The sequence below is a fragment of the Sphaeramia orbicularis genome, chromosome 19 (assembly GCF_902148855.1).
Source record: "Sphaeramia orbicularis chromosome 19, fSphaOr1.1, whole genome shotgun sequence".
NCBI lineage: Eukaryota > Metazoa > Chordata > Actinopteri > Kurtiformes > Apogonidae > Sphaeramia > Sphaeramia orbicularis.
This window is the reverse complement of record NC_043975.1, coordinates 22162942-22180522: the sequence shown is the minus strand read 5'-3', so window position 1 is coordinate 22180522 and position 17581 is coordinate 22162942. Positions and strand designations below refer to the sequence as shown.

General features: G+C 37.8%; 1 protein-coding gene across 4 annotated transcripts in view; it reads right to left on the bottom strand.

The window, feature by feature from the left end:
- sdk2b (sidekick cell adhesion molecule 2b) overlaps positions 1–17101 on the bottom strand; it is a 922804-nt gene extending 905703 nt beyond the window's left edge. For all 4 annotated transcript variants that reach the window (XM_030121445.1, XM_030121446.1, XM_030121447.1 and 1 more), the window contains exon 1: positions 16281–17101. In XM_030121445.1, the coding sequence (XP_029977305.1) occupies positions 16281–16419 (139 nt within the window). In that variant the 5' untranslated portion in view covers positions 16420–17101. The remainder of the gene's footprint in view (positions 1–16280) is intronic.
- Positions 17102–17581: the final 480 nt, after the last annotated feature.

Genomic DNA, 17581 nt, shown 5'->3' with positions numbered 1-17581 from the left:
AAGGCTGTACAGTTTAAGCTCTTTTCTGAGAATTTTGTTTTTATTTGCTGAGTTACTAGAATAATAATAGAAAGTGCGACACAGAGAGGATCAGGAGCGTGAATTCCTGGTATTACTATAACGGTGAGGAGCAAGACTGAGCATCAAGGGAGTATGAAATGTGCTGTGCTGTGTTTATGGCCATCAGTGGGCAAGAAATTCACTGATGGGATCTTTCAGAGTCGTTCTTTTGGCCCAATCACCCCGAGGCTTTTTGCCTTTGGCCACAGACACAGTGAAGAAAGAATACACAGTAGCAGTGTGTTCACATTTACACCGGCCGTATACCAAACCACTTTTCAAGCGATTTGACTGTTCCAGACAAATGTCCTCCATTGGAGTAAAATGTAAAGTTTTTGCTAGAGTTGGTAGAAGGGGGTCATACAGGTCACTTTAACCCAGGGGTCTCAAACTCATTTTCTTTCAGGGGCCACATTCAGCCTGATTTGATCTCCAGTGGCCCGGACCAATTAAATAATAGCGTAATAACCTATATATAATGACAACTCCAAATTTTTGTCTGTGTTTTAGTGCAAAAAAAACCCCATTAAATTATGAAAATACTTACATTTATAAACTATTCAAACAAAAAAGATGTGAATAACCTGAAAAACAGAAATTTCTTAAGAAAAATAAGTGCAATTTTAACAATATTATGCCTCAACTTATCATTTCTACATGTGCATTATGGATCAGATCTACAAAGACACTGAACACTTAGTAACAGGCAGAAAATTGCTAAAATTGTGCTTAATTTTCTTTAGACACTTCAGGTTGTTCATATTTGTTCAGGTTATTCACATTTTATTGTTACAGGATAGTTTGTAAATGTTAATATTTTCACAATTTAATGTTATTTTTTTGCACTAAAACAAAGACAAATATTTGAAGTTGTCATTATTTATAGGCATAGTGTAATATTATTTTTTTCACATTAAACCGAGAAGAAAATATGGACTCATTATTGTTTGTAGGTTATTATGCTGTTATTATTTTACTTTAGATCAGGGGTCTCAAACTCTTTTTCTTTCAGGTTCCACATTCAGCCTGATTTGATCTCCAGTGGGCCGGACCAGTAAAATAATAGCATAGTAACCTATAAATAATGACAACTGCAAATTTTTGTCTGTGTTTTAGTGCAAAAAAACCCCCCATTAAATTATGAAAATACTTACATTTATAAACTATTCAAACAAAAAAGATGTGAATAACCTGAAAAACAGAAATTTCTTAAGAAAAATAAGTGCAATTTTAACTTTTCATTTCTACATGTGCATTATGGATCGGATCTACAAAGACACTAAACACTTAGTAACAGGCAGAAAATTGTGCCCAATTTTCTTTAGACATTTCAGGTTGTTCATATTTGTTCAGGTTGTTCACATTTTATTATTACAGGATAGTTTGTAAATGTAAATATTTTCTTAATTTCATGTTATTTTTTGCACTAAAATAAAGACAAACATTTGAAGTTGTCACTATTTATAGGCATAGTGTAATATAATTTTTTTCACAACAAATTGAGAAGAAAATATGGAGTCATTATTTTTTGTAGGTTGTTAGGCTGTTATTATTTGACTGTAGATCATATTGGTCTGTATGTGGAATCTGGACTAAAATGAGTTCCACAGCCCTGACTGTGGAATTTTTGCACTTTGCAAATTCATCCCACGGGCCGCATTGGAACCTTTGGCGGGCCGCATTTGGCCCCCGGGCCGCATGTTTGAGACCCCTGCTTTAACCCATAAAGACCCAAACATCCACCAGTGACCAAAATCATCTATTGATTTAAAATGTCTAATACCTGTTGATGCATTAATTCTATCAATACATGCAAATAATTGGTGTAAAATATAATTTGTCATCTTTTCACAGTCATCAGATATGATTCATTTGGACATTCAGAGGCTCCGTAGTGAACATTGATTCACAAGTAAAACCCATGGAGTTGGATCAATGACAGTGGATGGACACACTTGGTTTATGTTCAGTTAATGATAGATTTAGCAGAAAAAGTCACTTCATCTTCAGTTTTCTCCATTTTTTATATAATAACCGTCAACTTTGATCTCAACTTTAATAAATATCTACATCGGGGGTGTCGAACTCATTTTAGTTCAGGGGCCACATTAAACCAAATTTGATGTGAAGTGGGCCGGACCAGTGAAAAAATGACATCATAACATATAAATAATGTCAACTCCAAATTTTCTTCTATGTTTTGAGTGAAAAAAGTTAAATTATGCGATAGAAATGTTTACATTTACAAACTATCCTTTAAAACAATGTAAATAACATGAACAACAGGGCAAGTTTTGTAAAATGATAGTCTGTTTGAGTTTAAAGACAGTAAAATAACATGAAAATGTTTACATTTACAAAGAGAAACATTTGAAGTTGTGAGTATTTATAGGTTATTATGATAGTATTTTACTGATCTGACCCATTTGAGATTAAATTGGTCTGTATGTAGGACCTGAACTAAAATTATTAATTTCCTCAGTATAATGTTTGCATTTCACAAATTCATCCCACGGGCCAGACTGGACCCTTTGATGGGCCGGATTTGGCCCCCAGACTGCATGTTTGACATCTCTGATCTACATGATCAATGAATTAAACATAATAAAATACATGATTTTCACTTAAAAATACAGTTTAATATTATAATAAATGGTGATAAATGACTTAAGAAAGGTTAAAAATGGTGAAAAAACAGATTTAGATACCGCCACAAAAGTAGCACTGGGTCTTTATGGGTTTAAATGTAGGGACATCAAACATACAGCCCGTGGACCAAAACCAGTCCACCAAAAGATCTAATCCGGCCCGTGGGATGAATGTGTGAAATGCAAAAATTATGCTCAAGATATTAACAATCAATGTCAAAATTATGTTTGTTCAGGGGCCACATTCAAACCAATTAGATCTCAAGTGGGTCAGACCAGTAAATGCTATCACAATAACTCCAAATTTTTCTCTTTGTCTTTATGGAAAAAAGTAAAATTACATAAAAACCTTCACATCTACTAACTATCCTTTCCAAATTTTAATAATTTGAACAAATCTTAACATGAAACATCTTAAGAGAGAGAAGTATGGATCCTTTTACCAATATTCTGCCTGTTACTATATGTTTTATGCATTTGTCGACCCTCTGTGATCTGTAAATTGTTATGCACATGTGTAAATGATAAGAAGTGGTGTAACGTTGCTAAAATTTACTTAATTTTCTTGAGACATTTCAGGTTTTTCATAGTTTTTCATGTTATACCCATTTTTTTTAAAGGATACCTTGTGGACGTGAATATTTTCATATAGTAATTTTACTTTTCTCATGGAACTGGTCTGGCCCACCTGAGCTTAATGAGTTTGACACCTCTGATCTAATCCGTTTTCTTCACAATTCAACAATCTCACAAAAACAAACCTATTCAATTTTACTTCATTCACCCATAAAGACCCAAACCTCCGCGGGTGACCATAACCATCTAAAATGTTTCATACCTGTTGATCCGCTAATCCTATCAATCAATAATTCACTAATTTTATCTATAATTGGTGTAAAATTCAGTTTGTCATCTTTTCATGCACATCAGATATTCATCAGAGACTCTGTAGATAGATAGATAGATAGATAGATAGATAGATAGATAGATAGATAGATAGATAGATAGATAGATAGATAGATAGATAGATAGATAGATAGATAGATAGATAGATAGATAGATAGATAGATAGATAGATAGATACTTTATTCATCCCATAGGGAAATTTACTGTTGCCATGGAAAGACCATCATCTTCTACAACATTGATTCACCAGTAAAACCCATAGTTTGATGGAGACACCGTTAATGATATATTTGCAGAAAAAGTCACTTTTTCTTCAGTTTCTGTGTTTTGATATAATAATCTTTGAATTTACTGAGCTTTCATAAACATCTAAATCAAATATAGGAAATTAAATATAGCTAAACACGTGATTTACAGTGAAAAAAATATATAGAGGATAATATTATAATAAATGGTGATAAATTGCTGTAGAAAGGTTAAATAGAGAGAAAAAAATTATTTGGAAACTGCCACAAAAGTAACACTGGGTTTTTATGGCTTAAGACAAATATGGCGGTACAGTGATGGGAATATTCTCAACAACCACTGAATGCACACTTTCAAATGCCGAACAAGACGTAGGAAACTAAATATCTGATTGCAGATGTTGAATTTAATTTGGTATTAATTTAATTTAGTAACGGGAGGGAGGTGACGGATGATGATGATGAAGAACGGACGGTAGTTGACATTTACAGAGCTCCATTTTGCTCTTCTTTCCCTTACAGCTAAACCTTTACAGTTGTTTTTCATGCTACTAAAATACCCAGTAGCATCTGCCGCATTTTTTTTTTCTTACTTTTCTTCTCTAGAGTTAAGAGCTCGGGCTTGAAATGAACAGGCCGCAAAATTAAATTTTACTCATTAGATCCTCAAATTTGACGACGGTGCCTGAAAAAAATCCATGACGACAAACTCCACCTGAATCCAGTTGCCAATTGTCAGTCGTCTAGGCTGCGACTTATAACACACTGCCTTAAGATGTGAGAGGTCGCACTTTTTTCAGAGTCTTGCCATTGTCGTCTAGTGTACAGCTAGTAATGAAAAGTGTGAAGTTGTGATCAATCTCTTTCTTCCTTTTACTCTAAGGCATATCTGACAAATACAAACTGGTATGTAATCATCTGTTAACACCATAACTAAAATTACATTTAATTACAGTAGAATTGCTGCTGCTACATTTGCAGTAAAAGCCAGTATCTACATATTCTTAGCAGGTGTAATGCTAGTTTATTTCATGGAGTTTTACCAATTAATTAGGGATGCACCGATACCACTTTTTCCCAGAACGAGTACAAATACGTACATTCGAATACTTGCCGATACCAAGTACTGATATCAGTACTTAATAATACCATTACAGCTCTTAGTTACTTTTGAAAATGTGCTTTATTGTCATTATCATTAGTCTGACTATAACAAAGTGCTGCTACTGACATTTAATGTGTTGGAATGAGCGTTTCTCAATTAATCCACCAGAGGGCGCTGCTCTTAGATAATCATACTTGCCAAATATCATGAAGAAGAGTAAAGTTTTTTGAGACGAAGAAGAAGAAAGTCAATAATAACAAACATGGCGACGACAGAGAAGGTAATACTAATGTAGATGCTAATGTTGATATTGATGAGGGTAGTTATAAATACCAACATCCCTACGGTTCCCGGTGTTACTGCTCCAAATTCTCCATCTGGGTACGCATCCGTGATCACTAGGGATGGGAATCGATAAGAATTTAACAATAGCGATTCCATTATCGATTTTGCTTATCAATCCGATTCCTGAACGATTCTCTTATCGATTCTCATTAGGTGAGGGAATAAAAGAGTACAAACGGGTGTGTTTGCATTAACAGTCTTTTATATTTCCATCTTTGCACAGAAAATACACCATATACAGTATGTACAAATAATAATAACAGATGGCGCCGGGCCCGGTTTTGGGGGGGCGCTTTATTAATTTCTCTATTGCTGCATTTCCACTATGTGGAACCAGTTCGGCTCGGCTCGGCTCGTCTCCTATTGTTGTGCACCTCATTTCCTTTCCCCTACCTTCAGAAATTTTATTTGAGGGGGTTCGATGTTTGTTGCCTGCACCAGAACCACAACTGGGCCCGGCGTTCACTCTGCCGCTACTTTCACAAGCACCGCTAAGTAACATATCAAATATGTGACACTCCTGTAAATGAATCACATGCTGTGGACAAATGTTTTAACATACTGGAGGGATTCCACCCTTTTGAAGACATGGAAGCTTTGCAAGTGTTCCAAGTGGACCTGGTGTCGTCTTTTTAGATCATTTCTGCCTCAACATCATGTTAGATAGGTTCTGACCAAAACAATGCAGTGTACTCGTGACGTCATCGCACATGCGCAACGAAGGCGGAATCGATAAGCAGAATCGTTAAGCAGGCAGGCAAACGATTCCAAGGAATCGGGCTACCGGGATCCAGTTCTCAAAAAGAACCGGTTTTCGATTCCCATCCCTAATGATCACCCAGAAAACGGACAGAATTATGTACAGAATGTAGGCAGAAGACGGATAGAACGCTCCATCTATATCCATCTGTGTCTTTAACATAACTTTCAGTCACTACCACATTACTTCTGTCATCATCATTTATTTTTTAAAAATCTCCACACACCACATACCTGCTGTACTTAACTGTGAACGTCACACTGCCCTAAAATGGTATCGGTGTGTTTGTATTGGAGCACATTTACAAGTACGAGTAGAAGTACATGACGTCAGTATGGGACCGATACCTGATGCTAGTATCGGCATCGGTGCATCCCTACAATTAATGCAAACGCACACCGAGTTAATGCTTGTGAGCAGAAATTTAAGAAACGTAACTCCACTTAAAACAAGTCTTAATCCCTTCCATTGACTCTTACGGGGAAACAGAACCTAGATCAATAAAAACAGCCAAACCTCAAAGATGTAAGCGGTTTCTAGAGAATGAACAAAAGGTCTTTCAGCTACGCCTCTTTCAGACTTGCTCGTACCACAGACCTTGAGTTTTGTTTTATCGAATGCAGCACAGTGAAACTCAAGACATCCCTCTGAGAAATCTATCACTGGACTTTGACCATGAGTTTTCTTACTAGCCCTGAATACTAAAAGCAATATGTTGTGACCTTTTGCCAGAGTGTGCCGGCTGCAGGGATCTAGGACAGGCTAGACTTTTTCTATTTTTTTTTCTTCTTTTTTTTTTTTTTTTTTTGTGCATATCATTTCAGAGGGTGCAGCTGCTACAAGAAAACTGAGCACTCTCTTGTCTGTCAATTAAAATGAGTGACAAATCGGGGCATTTGTAGTCTGGAGACAGTCACTCAACCCCACTGTCTGCACATATCATTCACAGTCCAATCTCAATCAGTTTACGTCAAGGTGTTTCTCAAGCCTTAAATGATCCACAGATGACACGCAAGAAAGTCCGATGCCCCTTAAGTTCACTTTTCTGCTACATTATATACATGTGATGTGGTTCACTGAGGTTTCACATTACAATTCTGCAAGCGGAGTAAAGATGCCCGGTCATCGTGGCCCACGTGGGCTGGATCTGACATTCCTGACATTCATTGATTTGTACACAGCCGTCCATCTCATGTCACTGTGTTGTCAATACCGCATGCAGACTATAACTTTTCAATGGCAAAAAGTAAACTGTTGACTTTTAATTTCTTTGTCAGACCATATATCTTTGAAAAACTTTGTCTCCTCTTCTTGTGAAGTTCCACCACAGCTAATTTTCCTTTTTGTGGTTCTTCTTATTCTGTTTTTGTTTATACAGCGGCCAAAGCACCAGCAACACATCTAAGGGTGGGGGGGTGGGGTTATGTTTGAGTCATGAACTGAAGTGGTTTTGGTTGTGTTTTAGCCACGTCATAAACACAGAAACTCGGAGATGTTCTCGTTCAAACTGAGGCTAAAACGTGTATTTTGGTCTCTCAAGCCTTCTGTTATAAGTCTGACCCTAAAAAAAAAAATGCAGACTGTACTTTCACTAAAGTGTGAGGCTCAGTGAAAAGGATTTACAAAAGTTATGTTTTGTCTGGACCGTAAACTTCACAACGTGATATCATGAAATCGCGCAAATATACACAGCACTTTTAATTGGCGTGTTATCTGTACGCATTATAAGCTTTCCGTATGTATGTTCACGCCACGTCAAATACCACGCACTGAGGGTTGAGGGTTAGGGTTATCTGAACTGGTGATCTTGGCGTAAATTGACACACGATCACACGGCGTTGAATAACACGGGAAAGGACGAAAATGCGTACGTATAGCACGTCAAAATCCATAAGAACTGGCGTGACATACGACGCAATTTCATGAGATCAGTCTCAACTTCATTCGTCATTAATGGACAGTTTTTTTTAGCTATTTTACACCGATGGTTTGTAATTTGGCTGTCACCATGTTGGCCTTTTGGAACTAGAAGTGACCATATTTGGACATAAAGGGCAGTACAAGAGGTGAGCTAATGCTAAGCGCTAATGTACTTACTCAATAAAACAGTAATCTTCATCAAATACTGTGTAGCAGAGTTATTTTACAGTTATGTAAAATAGTATCTTGTTGAACCTATTAACCACAACTACAGTGGAGCTGTCAGGGAAAATATAGAGTTTTACTTATTTAAGTAAAATTTTAAAAAATCTGACTCATCAGGAAAGAAAGCTGTCATACAAGCTGGACACAAAAGAACCGTCTGTTCAACCAAGATCTGATTAACAATGAAAAAATTCAAAGATGGAGCACCAGATTACTTATTAGAGGTTCCAAATAAAACGGATGAAACAGGAATAAAAAAAAAAAAAAAAAAATTAAATGACAGAACAGTGCAAGTCCATGGAAGCCAGACCTTTCTGGCACCCATCCTCAATGTCTATCACAGATTTTACAACTTTTAAATGCATCCCCATAGGTTTCACTTTCGAGCCGAGGCCCTTGTCCCAAAAAAAGCCTTTTCACACAAGAAACAAACCAAGTCACGGTTCAGTTTGATCTGGACCCAGACCAGCTGTTTTCATCAGACCAAGGCTGAGTTCACAGTCTAGGTGTAGGTTTCAGCCGTGGAACCTACCCCACGGATCAAAGAAAAACATCTGCAAGTGTAAAAGCACTAATGTGAAAGCACCTTAAAAGAAGACGTAAGTACAATGTGAGCAACGGTGGAGTACGAAGCAAAAAACATAACCCCACTGATAAAAGCACAGGCATCTGCAACCACACTACAAACAAAAAGTTAAGGAAATTTTTAAGTTTTGGGCAATTTTTTTTTTTTTCAATTGGGATTTTTGCACAATGCTTTTTACTTTTTTGCATGAGAATTGAAACATTTTTGTAATGACCAGACATAGTTTTCAAGATTCAAGATTCACTTTATTGTCCTTCAAACGCAATACCAACACGGATATAGTGCAGAACGAAATTATGTTTCATCGCCTTTTTGCATAGACACAAGAAATATATGAAAAGTACAAGAAATATAATACAAGAATACAAGAAAAGTTTTAATTACAAATGGCAAAAATGACCAAAAAAAGACAAAAAAAAAAAAAAGAAATATCCTTAACTTTTATTTTTTAGTGTATTTTTCATATCATAGTCAAGGTCTCCGATCTCCGAGATGTATTCATAAACATGACAAGCATATACCTGTACATAACCACATAAAATATAAGACCTGAGCTCCAAGGACAGGCTGAAGAATCATTAAGAAAACAAAAGACAGAAGCTGTAAAATCAAAAGTCTAACTGCCAGCTGAAAAACCCTGACTGCCTCACTGAAAATTTCTGCTGCATGTCAATGATTATGTGCCCTATTTTGTTGCCTGTGATAAGAATGCATCCAATTTTATTTCCTTCTGAAGCAGTCAAGAGGTGCTCTCAAACTGCTTGCATTTCATTCCAGCCATACAATTTCAATTCCATCTCCTAACAGATTTAAAATGAAGATGACATCCTTGACTTCGATTACTGTGTCAAGGTCCATGTCCGATACAGTAAGCCAAAAACAGACTGCCACTCTAAATATTTCACACATATTCACCCGCAAAACAGCAGAAAATAACTGGAAGTCTACTCCGATGTCGCCGTCCCCTCTCCTCAGCCCATCCCCCCCCCCACGCTGTCAACGCCATCCTCATCCTCGGATGTTAATCTGAGCGCCACGCCTCTGACAGAATGAAGTCCTCAACTCCATCTAAAACTCCTAAATCGAGCTGAAGCCAGTCCGGCTAATCTACTGACGTTGAGTGATGCAGAAGTATGTGTGCCAAACATGACATTCCAATAGAGTTCCTCCCCTGCTGCTGAGGGCTCCAAAATAGATGTGTTAGAAATGACAAAACCAGCAGGCGAGCCCAGCACTGTCTCGGCATGACCTCAGTAAATGAATGGAAGTGAACAGTAGGATAGACCAGACAGCTCCTATAACTGTCACTTAAAACAAAACATCCGTGGTGAGTTGGGAGGATGGCCTGTTTTACACGATTTAAGGAAGAAACGAGTGTGTGCTTATGTGTCAACGACCAAAAATAGGGTCTTTCGGAGTTGTAGGGGTCTTGGCTGGAAACCTACTTTTAAGAAAAAAAAGGAAGTAAAACGCTTCTCCTTACAAGGATGTCGAACCTACAGATCTTTCAAAAACGAGAGCGTGCTTATGCGTCAACGACCGAAAATAGGGTCTTTCGGAGTTGTAGGGGTCTTGGCTGGAAACCTACTTTTAAGAAAAAAAAGGAAGTAAAACGCTTCTCCTTACAAGGATGTCGAACCTACAGATCTTTCAAAAACGAGAGCGTGCCTATGTGTCAACGACCAAAAATAGGGTCTTTCGGAGTTGTAGGGGTCTTGGCAGGAAACATACTTTTAAGAAAAAAATAGGAAGTAAAACTCTTCTCCTTACAAGGACGTCGAAACTACAGATCTTCTTTCAAAACGAGAGCGTGCTTATGTGTCAACGACCAAAAATAGGGTCTTTCGGAGTTGTTGGGGTCTTGGCTGGAAACCTACTGTTAAAAAAAAAGGAAGTAAAACGCTTCCTCTTACAAGGTCGTCGAAACTACAGATCTTCTCTCAACTTTTACTAACATTGACAAGTATTCACAATGACGAAGCGATGCCGGTGAATGATCCAACACCCAATACAAAACAACACACTGAGTATTATCTCTCTCTTGGGTTCGGCAAGTCTTAGAGCTCGACTTCATAGAGTGCGCTCTGGTCTGATGAACGGGCCTTGGCTGGAAACTTGCTTTTAAGAAAGGAAGGAAATAAAATGCTTCTTACAAGGTCGCCGAATCTACAGATCTTCTCTCAACTTTTGCTAACACTGACAAGTATTCACAACGACGAAACGATGCCGGTGAATGATCCAACACCCAATACAAAAACGGCACTGAAGATTACACTGGTCAATAACAAATTTATTAAGTTTTTTAAGCTGATTTAGGATAATTTTGGTGTGCTGAATCCAAAAATCACATTGATTTTGCTCAATCAGGTCAACTTTCTGAACTATGCTACATATTGGCTTTTTAACATTTTTGCTTACATTTATGGGCATTTTCACATCATATGATAGAAAATTCTTTCATATTTCTTGCAATAAACGAGTTCTGAAGATTTTACTTTTGCCAATTTATAATTGTTTTTTTTTTAATATTACAGGTGAATGAAATGACTTCAACTAGAAGATCTTGCAAAAATAAACCTGATGTATTCTGCTACATCTGCGTTGAATACACCATTGAACCTAACAGGAGTCCTGTTAGAAAATGATTTTTTTTTCTCTTAACCTATTTTGGGTGAGAACTATAAAAAAAAAAAAAAAAAAAAAAAAAAAAAATCAACTGATAAAGTCACAAAAATGTAATCAATTTTGTAAGAAGACCAAATTTTTCAAAATCAAATTAGCAAAAAAACCTGACCTGATTGAGGAAAACAGATGTCATTTTTGGAGTTAGCAGTGCAAAATGGTCCTAATTCAATTGAAACAACCTAGACAATTTGCAAAAAAACATTTTTTTGTAACTCAGTGTTATCTCTCTCTTGGGTTCGGCAAGTCTTAAAGCTCGACTTCATAGTGTGCGCTCTGGTCCGATGAAGGGGTCTTTGGCTGGAAACCTACTTTTAAGAAAGGAAGGAAGTAAAACACTTCTCCCTATGACAAGGTTGACACTTTGAGTATCATTATTGTGATATTATGGTGAAAAAAACATTGTATACCTTTCATGCAGTGTCTTGTGTTGAATTTATTGGAAAAATTGTGTAGTTTCAGAACATAACGTAAAAAAAAAAAAAAATGTGTATCACTTGTCCTTGTGTGACTTTTTGCATGATGTTTGCTGAGAAGTGGGCAAAAATGACCCTTTTTCAGTGACAAATAATTTGAAAACCCATATTAATCCTGTTGCTGCTTGCAAATTTTCATTGAACTTGCTTACTTTTAACCTTAGAAGAAGAGCTTATGGTTTGCCCTTTTGAATGAGTATCAGTTTCAGTGATTTCACTCCAAAGTCAATGACGTCATATCAGACAGTTCCTCAGAAGACGTCATGTGATAATTTTGTTTGGATTTTTTGGCTTCTAGGTAAGAATTTGACTTATAATTCTTTATGTAGGGTTGACATTATCATAAATCTGTATGTATTATACACCACTCTCTTTCTTTTTCTGTTGTGAATAAAGAATTACCCAACAATTAAGTATATTCCAATATTAGATAAATAAAATCATTACTTTTACTAGCCCTACCATCAGTTTTTAGTTTGTGAAAAAAATACATACCATTGTAAAAAAAAAAACTTGCATTCACTCAATTTTCAATATCTAGCCTCCAAAATGTAATCAATTACACCCACCTACATGGGCTACAATAAGTTTATATTATTTAGGCCCATTTACTTTCCTAAAGTGAGATCAAGTTTTTTTTACAACCAAATTTTCACATTCGTTTTTGAAACTGCCCACCAATTCGTTAGATTTTGACTTGCTCTGTCAATGATGGAGCCAGTTTAACCAGAGATGTTGCATAAATGATTTCAGATTCCTGAGAAAATTTGACTCTAAACTGATATATTTTCAGTCCATAACCAAGAACTTCAATTTTTGCCCTTAATGTCACTAAAATGCAACTCAAACCTTGAACCTTGTCCTACAAGGTCGTCGAACCTACAGATCTTTTCACAACTTTTGCCAACACTGACAAGTATTCACAACAACGAAGCGATCCAACACCTAACACAAGAATCGCACTGAAGATTATCTCTGTCTTGGGTTCGGCAAGTCTTACAGCTCGACTTCATAGCGTGCGCGCCGGTCTGATGAAGGGGTCTTGGCTGGAAACCTACTTTTAAGAACGAAAGGAAGTAAAACACTTCTCCCTACAAGGACGTCGAATCTACAGATCTTCTCACAACCTTTGCTAACACTGACAAGTATTCACGACGCGATGCCGGTGAACGATCCAACACCTAACACAAGAAGCCCACACAAGATTATCTCTCTCTTGGGTTCGGCAAGTCTTAAAGCTCGACTTCATAGCGTGCGCTCTGGTCTGATGAAGGCCGTTCTCCCGTCGTTAAAAAGTCGTTTCAGTAGACCGGCCATTAAATTGAGGCGAGCACTGGCTGACATGTCCATCCAGAGGCATTCTACTCGCCTCATCATGTTCTTTAATCATCGAATGGAAAGAGAGCAGCCCACACCGGGGTCACTTTCAATGAGCAGCACTCCGAACAGTCAGTAGAGAGTCCAATTAAATCCCACATTTTCTGACCCATGAGCAACTATGTAATGAAATCCGAGGGTTACTGCAGGATGGATTGAGCAGACGCTGCGAGATGGATGGAGAGAAAGTGACTGGAGTGGTAGTTTTTTTTTTTTTTTTGCCAGTTTCCATACATATTTACATGCATTAGAGATCCGCCAATGATTGGATCCGACATTTACTCCTACTGTTCTTACTGTTATGGGTATTTTTTATTTAGTTGGTGCTAAAATCAATTTAACAGTGTGTTAATCTTTTTCTCAGTGTTACCTGATTGGTTAAATGTCACAAATAACAGCCTATCAACACTTTATTTAGTAGAGCACTTATTATTTACAATCAGTGACAGTAAAAAATGTTCCGGAAAATGTAATTTCGTTGATTTGACAGAAAAGTAGCGACATTTCATGATTGGTCTCAGGTTTATTTGGTTCTTTATCATCTTTTTCTACATTTTATCCCACTTTAATTGGGATACTACCGAGCATTGTTTGTACTATAATTTTATATTTATCATTTGTTACAGTTTTTTTTTCTTTTTTTTTTGTTAAAATTACTATTATTCTCATCAGTTCTGAGTGTTCTGTTTGCATTGACTGTTAAAGCACTTTGTAAACCGCTATTTAAATAAAGATTATTATTGTTGTTGTTAAGTAGACATCTTTGGGTTGTGGATCAAACAGGATAACAGGAGGAAGCTTGACTTTTTGACATGATTGGCACATTCTAAGATCGACATATTCAACCGCATTTGGAAACCCTTCTTGAACTATACTGAAGGAAATGTGTTCTCAATTCTGTCTCGAGCTTTCATCTCCTCTTAAATGGACTTTTATCGTATTATATAGATATGAATGGGATTGGAATCTGTCTCTATGCTGACTGTAAATCTCTATTTTTGTTTTGACTGTGGTGCTGAGCTGTTTTGTTTTGAAAAATGAAAATTTAATAAATATATTCCTAAAAAAAAAACAAAACAGGATATTTCAAGAGGGAAATAATAATCAACATTTTTGTGACTTTTTATACACCAAACAACTAATCAAGAAAACAGCTCCAAGATTAATTACCCATAACAAGAGTAATTAGATGCAGGTCTATTGATTACTAATAATCAATACCAGCCCTGGAATATAAAACCTATGAATCGACCCCTAACCTGCACGGTTACGTAAATGCTTCCAGCTAAATGCACATTCGAGAAATAAACATGGACGTTATCCACCGGGCGGCTCCTGTAAATAAGGCCTGTGTTGTAATTTCACTTGCTTGGTTAAATTAACATCAGGGGGGGGGGGGGGGGGGCAGAACAAGAATCTGGGATCAGATGCAGACATCAGGGAAAGATAGAGCCAGGGAGAGGAAGAAGAAGAAGCCAGCAATGTCAGGATTCTTAATCCTTAGGACACATGAGTTATCAATCTCCTGTAAATGTCAGGCTCTAGGATGCCCTCATGAATGATGGATATCTGCCTTGTTTGTTTTTTTCATCTTCTCTACATTGTATTATTGACTGAGCGCCACCGAGGGCTTAGAGTCTATCTTGAGAGGTAATACTCCCTCCTTACAGTGGCAGCAATACCTGAATCACAATTACCCCCAAACAGTGAGGGTTGAGCTGAAGAAAACAAGGTACTAATTTTTTTTTTTTTTTCCTTCTATGAGGCATTAATTTAATTTGTTGACGCAAAAATAAAAACCTAACTGCAGATATGTGAGCATACTGAAAAGTATATGCACTATAGATCTACTTTGCACCGCTTGAGATAAGACTTAAAGACACCTTAAATCGCAGTCCTGATCAGCAGTTAAATTGTTTTTATTATTTTATTGAAGCACCCTGGAGCACCCTTAAGGACTTCTGGAGCTAAATATAGACCCCACATTAGTCTGCTGAAAATGCACAACTACAGCGGCAGCTTTTTAACACAAATTTCCATCATGTCATGCTGATCATCTCTCTCAGTTGTATCTACTGGCTCTTATATGATATTATATTAACATATGGAACTGTTTGGATTATTCTACAGAATATAAAAGCTAACATCCCATAACAGAATAATATAAAAAAAAAAATAAAAAAAAAAGGAACATGGCCTAAGGTTACAACAGACTCTCACTGGGCACCAGAGACACACTCTAAGTCTCCACAGGAATATTATTGGGATCTTGTGGGATTATTGCGCTGAGAATTGGAGTCCTACTCCAGCTCAGGCAACTACTCATGGAGAGGGAAAAAAAAAAAAAAAAAAAAGAAAAAAGTCACCGATTCCAGTCTCTGCCACACTTGGCGGTTGCTTTCCTTGTGCTCTGGGGGGAAAAGGCTGCATAATTCTCAGAGAACCAATTAATTTTTAACATTTAGTGCCCAGCATGCACTGCCTTTGCATTCATTGCTGCATATCAATACGGATCTATTTGTACGGCGCCTGTTTGTGGCACAAAGTTTAATTTCCAAGGGGATTAATTCATTATGGATTATTAATCGGATTAACATTTTAACAGCCGTGCGTCAATGACACATTTATGGCACATGTTCACATCATTAACAGTGGAAACTTATTAGTAAAACAACTTCAAATCTGAGCTGCATGTACTGGGAAATATTACTAAACACCACACTGATGTACACTTCAAGTTTGATGGATATTGATCAAATCATGGTTCTGGAGATAGTGTGCGTAAAAGTCATATTAAAACCGAATGAGAAAATGACAGGTTTACACGCAAGAAGGAAAGTAGAATGGACACATTATGGATCAGGAAGCTCCATTCAGTTCAGCAGGGGAGCCACAGACACCAGTGCGGACTAATCGGCACCGTGCCGAGCGAGTGCCCCTCTTACCTTGAGCCGGTGTGGAGTGGATGAGTGTGGAGAAAAATAAAATCCATGTGGCGCGCCACATCGATCCGCTCCAGGAGCCTTCCAACATGGTCCCAAACCGGGAGAACTGGACAACAAGTGCCCGGTGTGGTCGAAACATGATACAGCGACAGTCCTTGGTGCGGTTTATTCGAGTCTGGGGGTGTTTAGGGTTTGGGGGGTGGGGGACCTGCGGCCACTCGAGCCGGGCAAAGTGCGCGGACCTGCGTGCGCAAAGCAGAACCGAGGACGGTGCCGCTGCAGCCCCAAGGGGGAATTGGGTTAAAATCGGAGCCTCTGTTGTAAATTCTCTCCAATTCCACGAGCTGTGGGTGGAAATGAGTTGTTTTCTTGTTCTCCAAATGAATGGGAATCCGTTAGGTTCAGTCCAAATTACAGTCCACGTCTGTGCACCTGTGAAGGAAGAACCTGCACCACATACTCGGCGATACTTTTCATCCACGCTTCTTTGCTTGATGTGATCTCTTCGAGTTTTTTTTTTTTTTTTTTTTGCCCCTTAAAACATAAAACTTAAGCTTTCCAAACCTTCCACGGACACAATTCCTCCTATTCCTTTCTTTTGAAGAGAAACGCCAGATCCACGGTGCACACACTCTCCTAAAGTTGCTTCCCCGTTGCGCACTGTCAAGGTCGGCGGTTCTGTTGGACAGGCCCACGAAGAGGAAGTTCAGGGGGTCTGAGAGCAAAAAAGGAGAGCGTCGAGAGGGGGAAACTTGCTGCCACAGACGAAGCCTGCCGTGGAAAGAGGAGCCCGGCTGCCGGTGTGCGTCGGATGAGGACGAGTCCCGAGTTCTCTATGAGGAAACATTAGGATGTGGGAAGTGGGAGCGCAGCACAGGTCGCCACCGTGCGGCCGTGCGTAAAAGCGCACACTCCGTTACAGCACAGACACACACATATATATACACACACACATTCGTGGATTTTCAGAGGAGGATTTTATGGCTTTACAGATCACAGAAAGGTGTAATGAATGTGGTCCTTTGTTAAAAAAAAATGATTAGAAAACACGTGTTTCTGCTTGTGTTTCAGTGGGTTACAGTGGGCTGTTTGGGCACCTGAGGACAAATCAGTGGAAGATTTCTATAGAAAATCACTCTGAGGTTGATTTTTTTTTTTTTAATTCTTATTTTACCTTTTTTTTTTATTATTTGTGTAGGATTTTTACCTTTATGTTGATCCTTTCAGTGACAAAGCAGTTTGTGCATCACTGTTCTAAACACTCTATTGTTCTTTTAGTGGAATGTAAATCCCATCTGTAT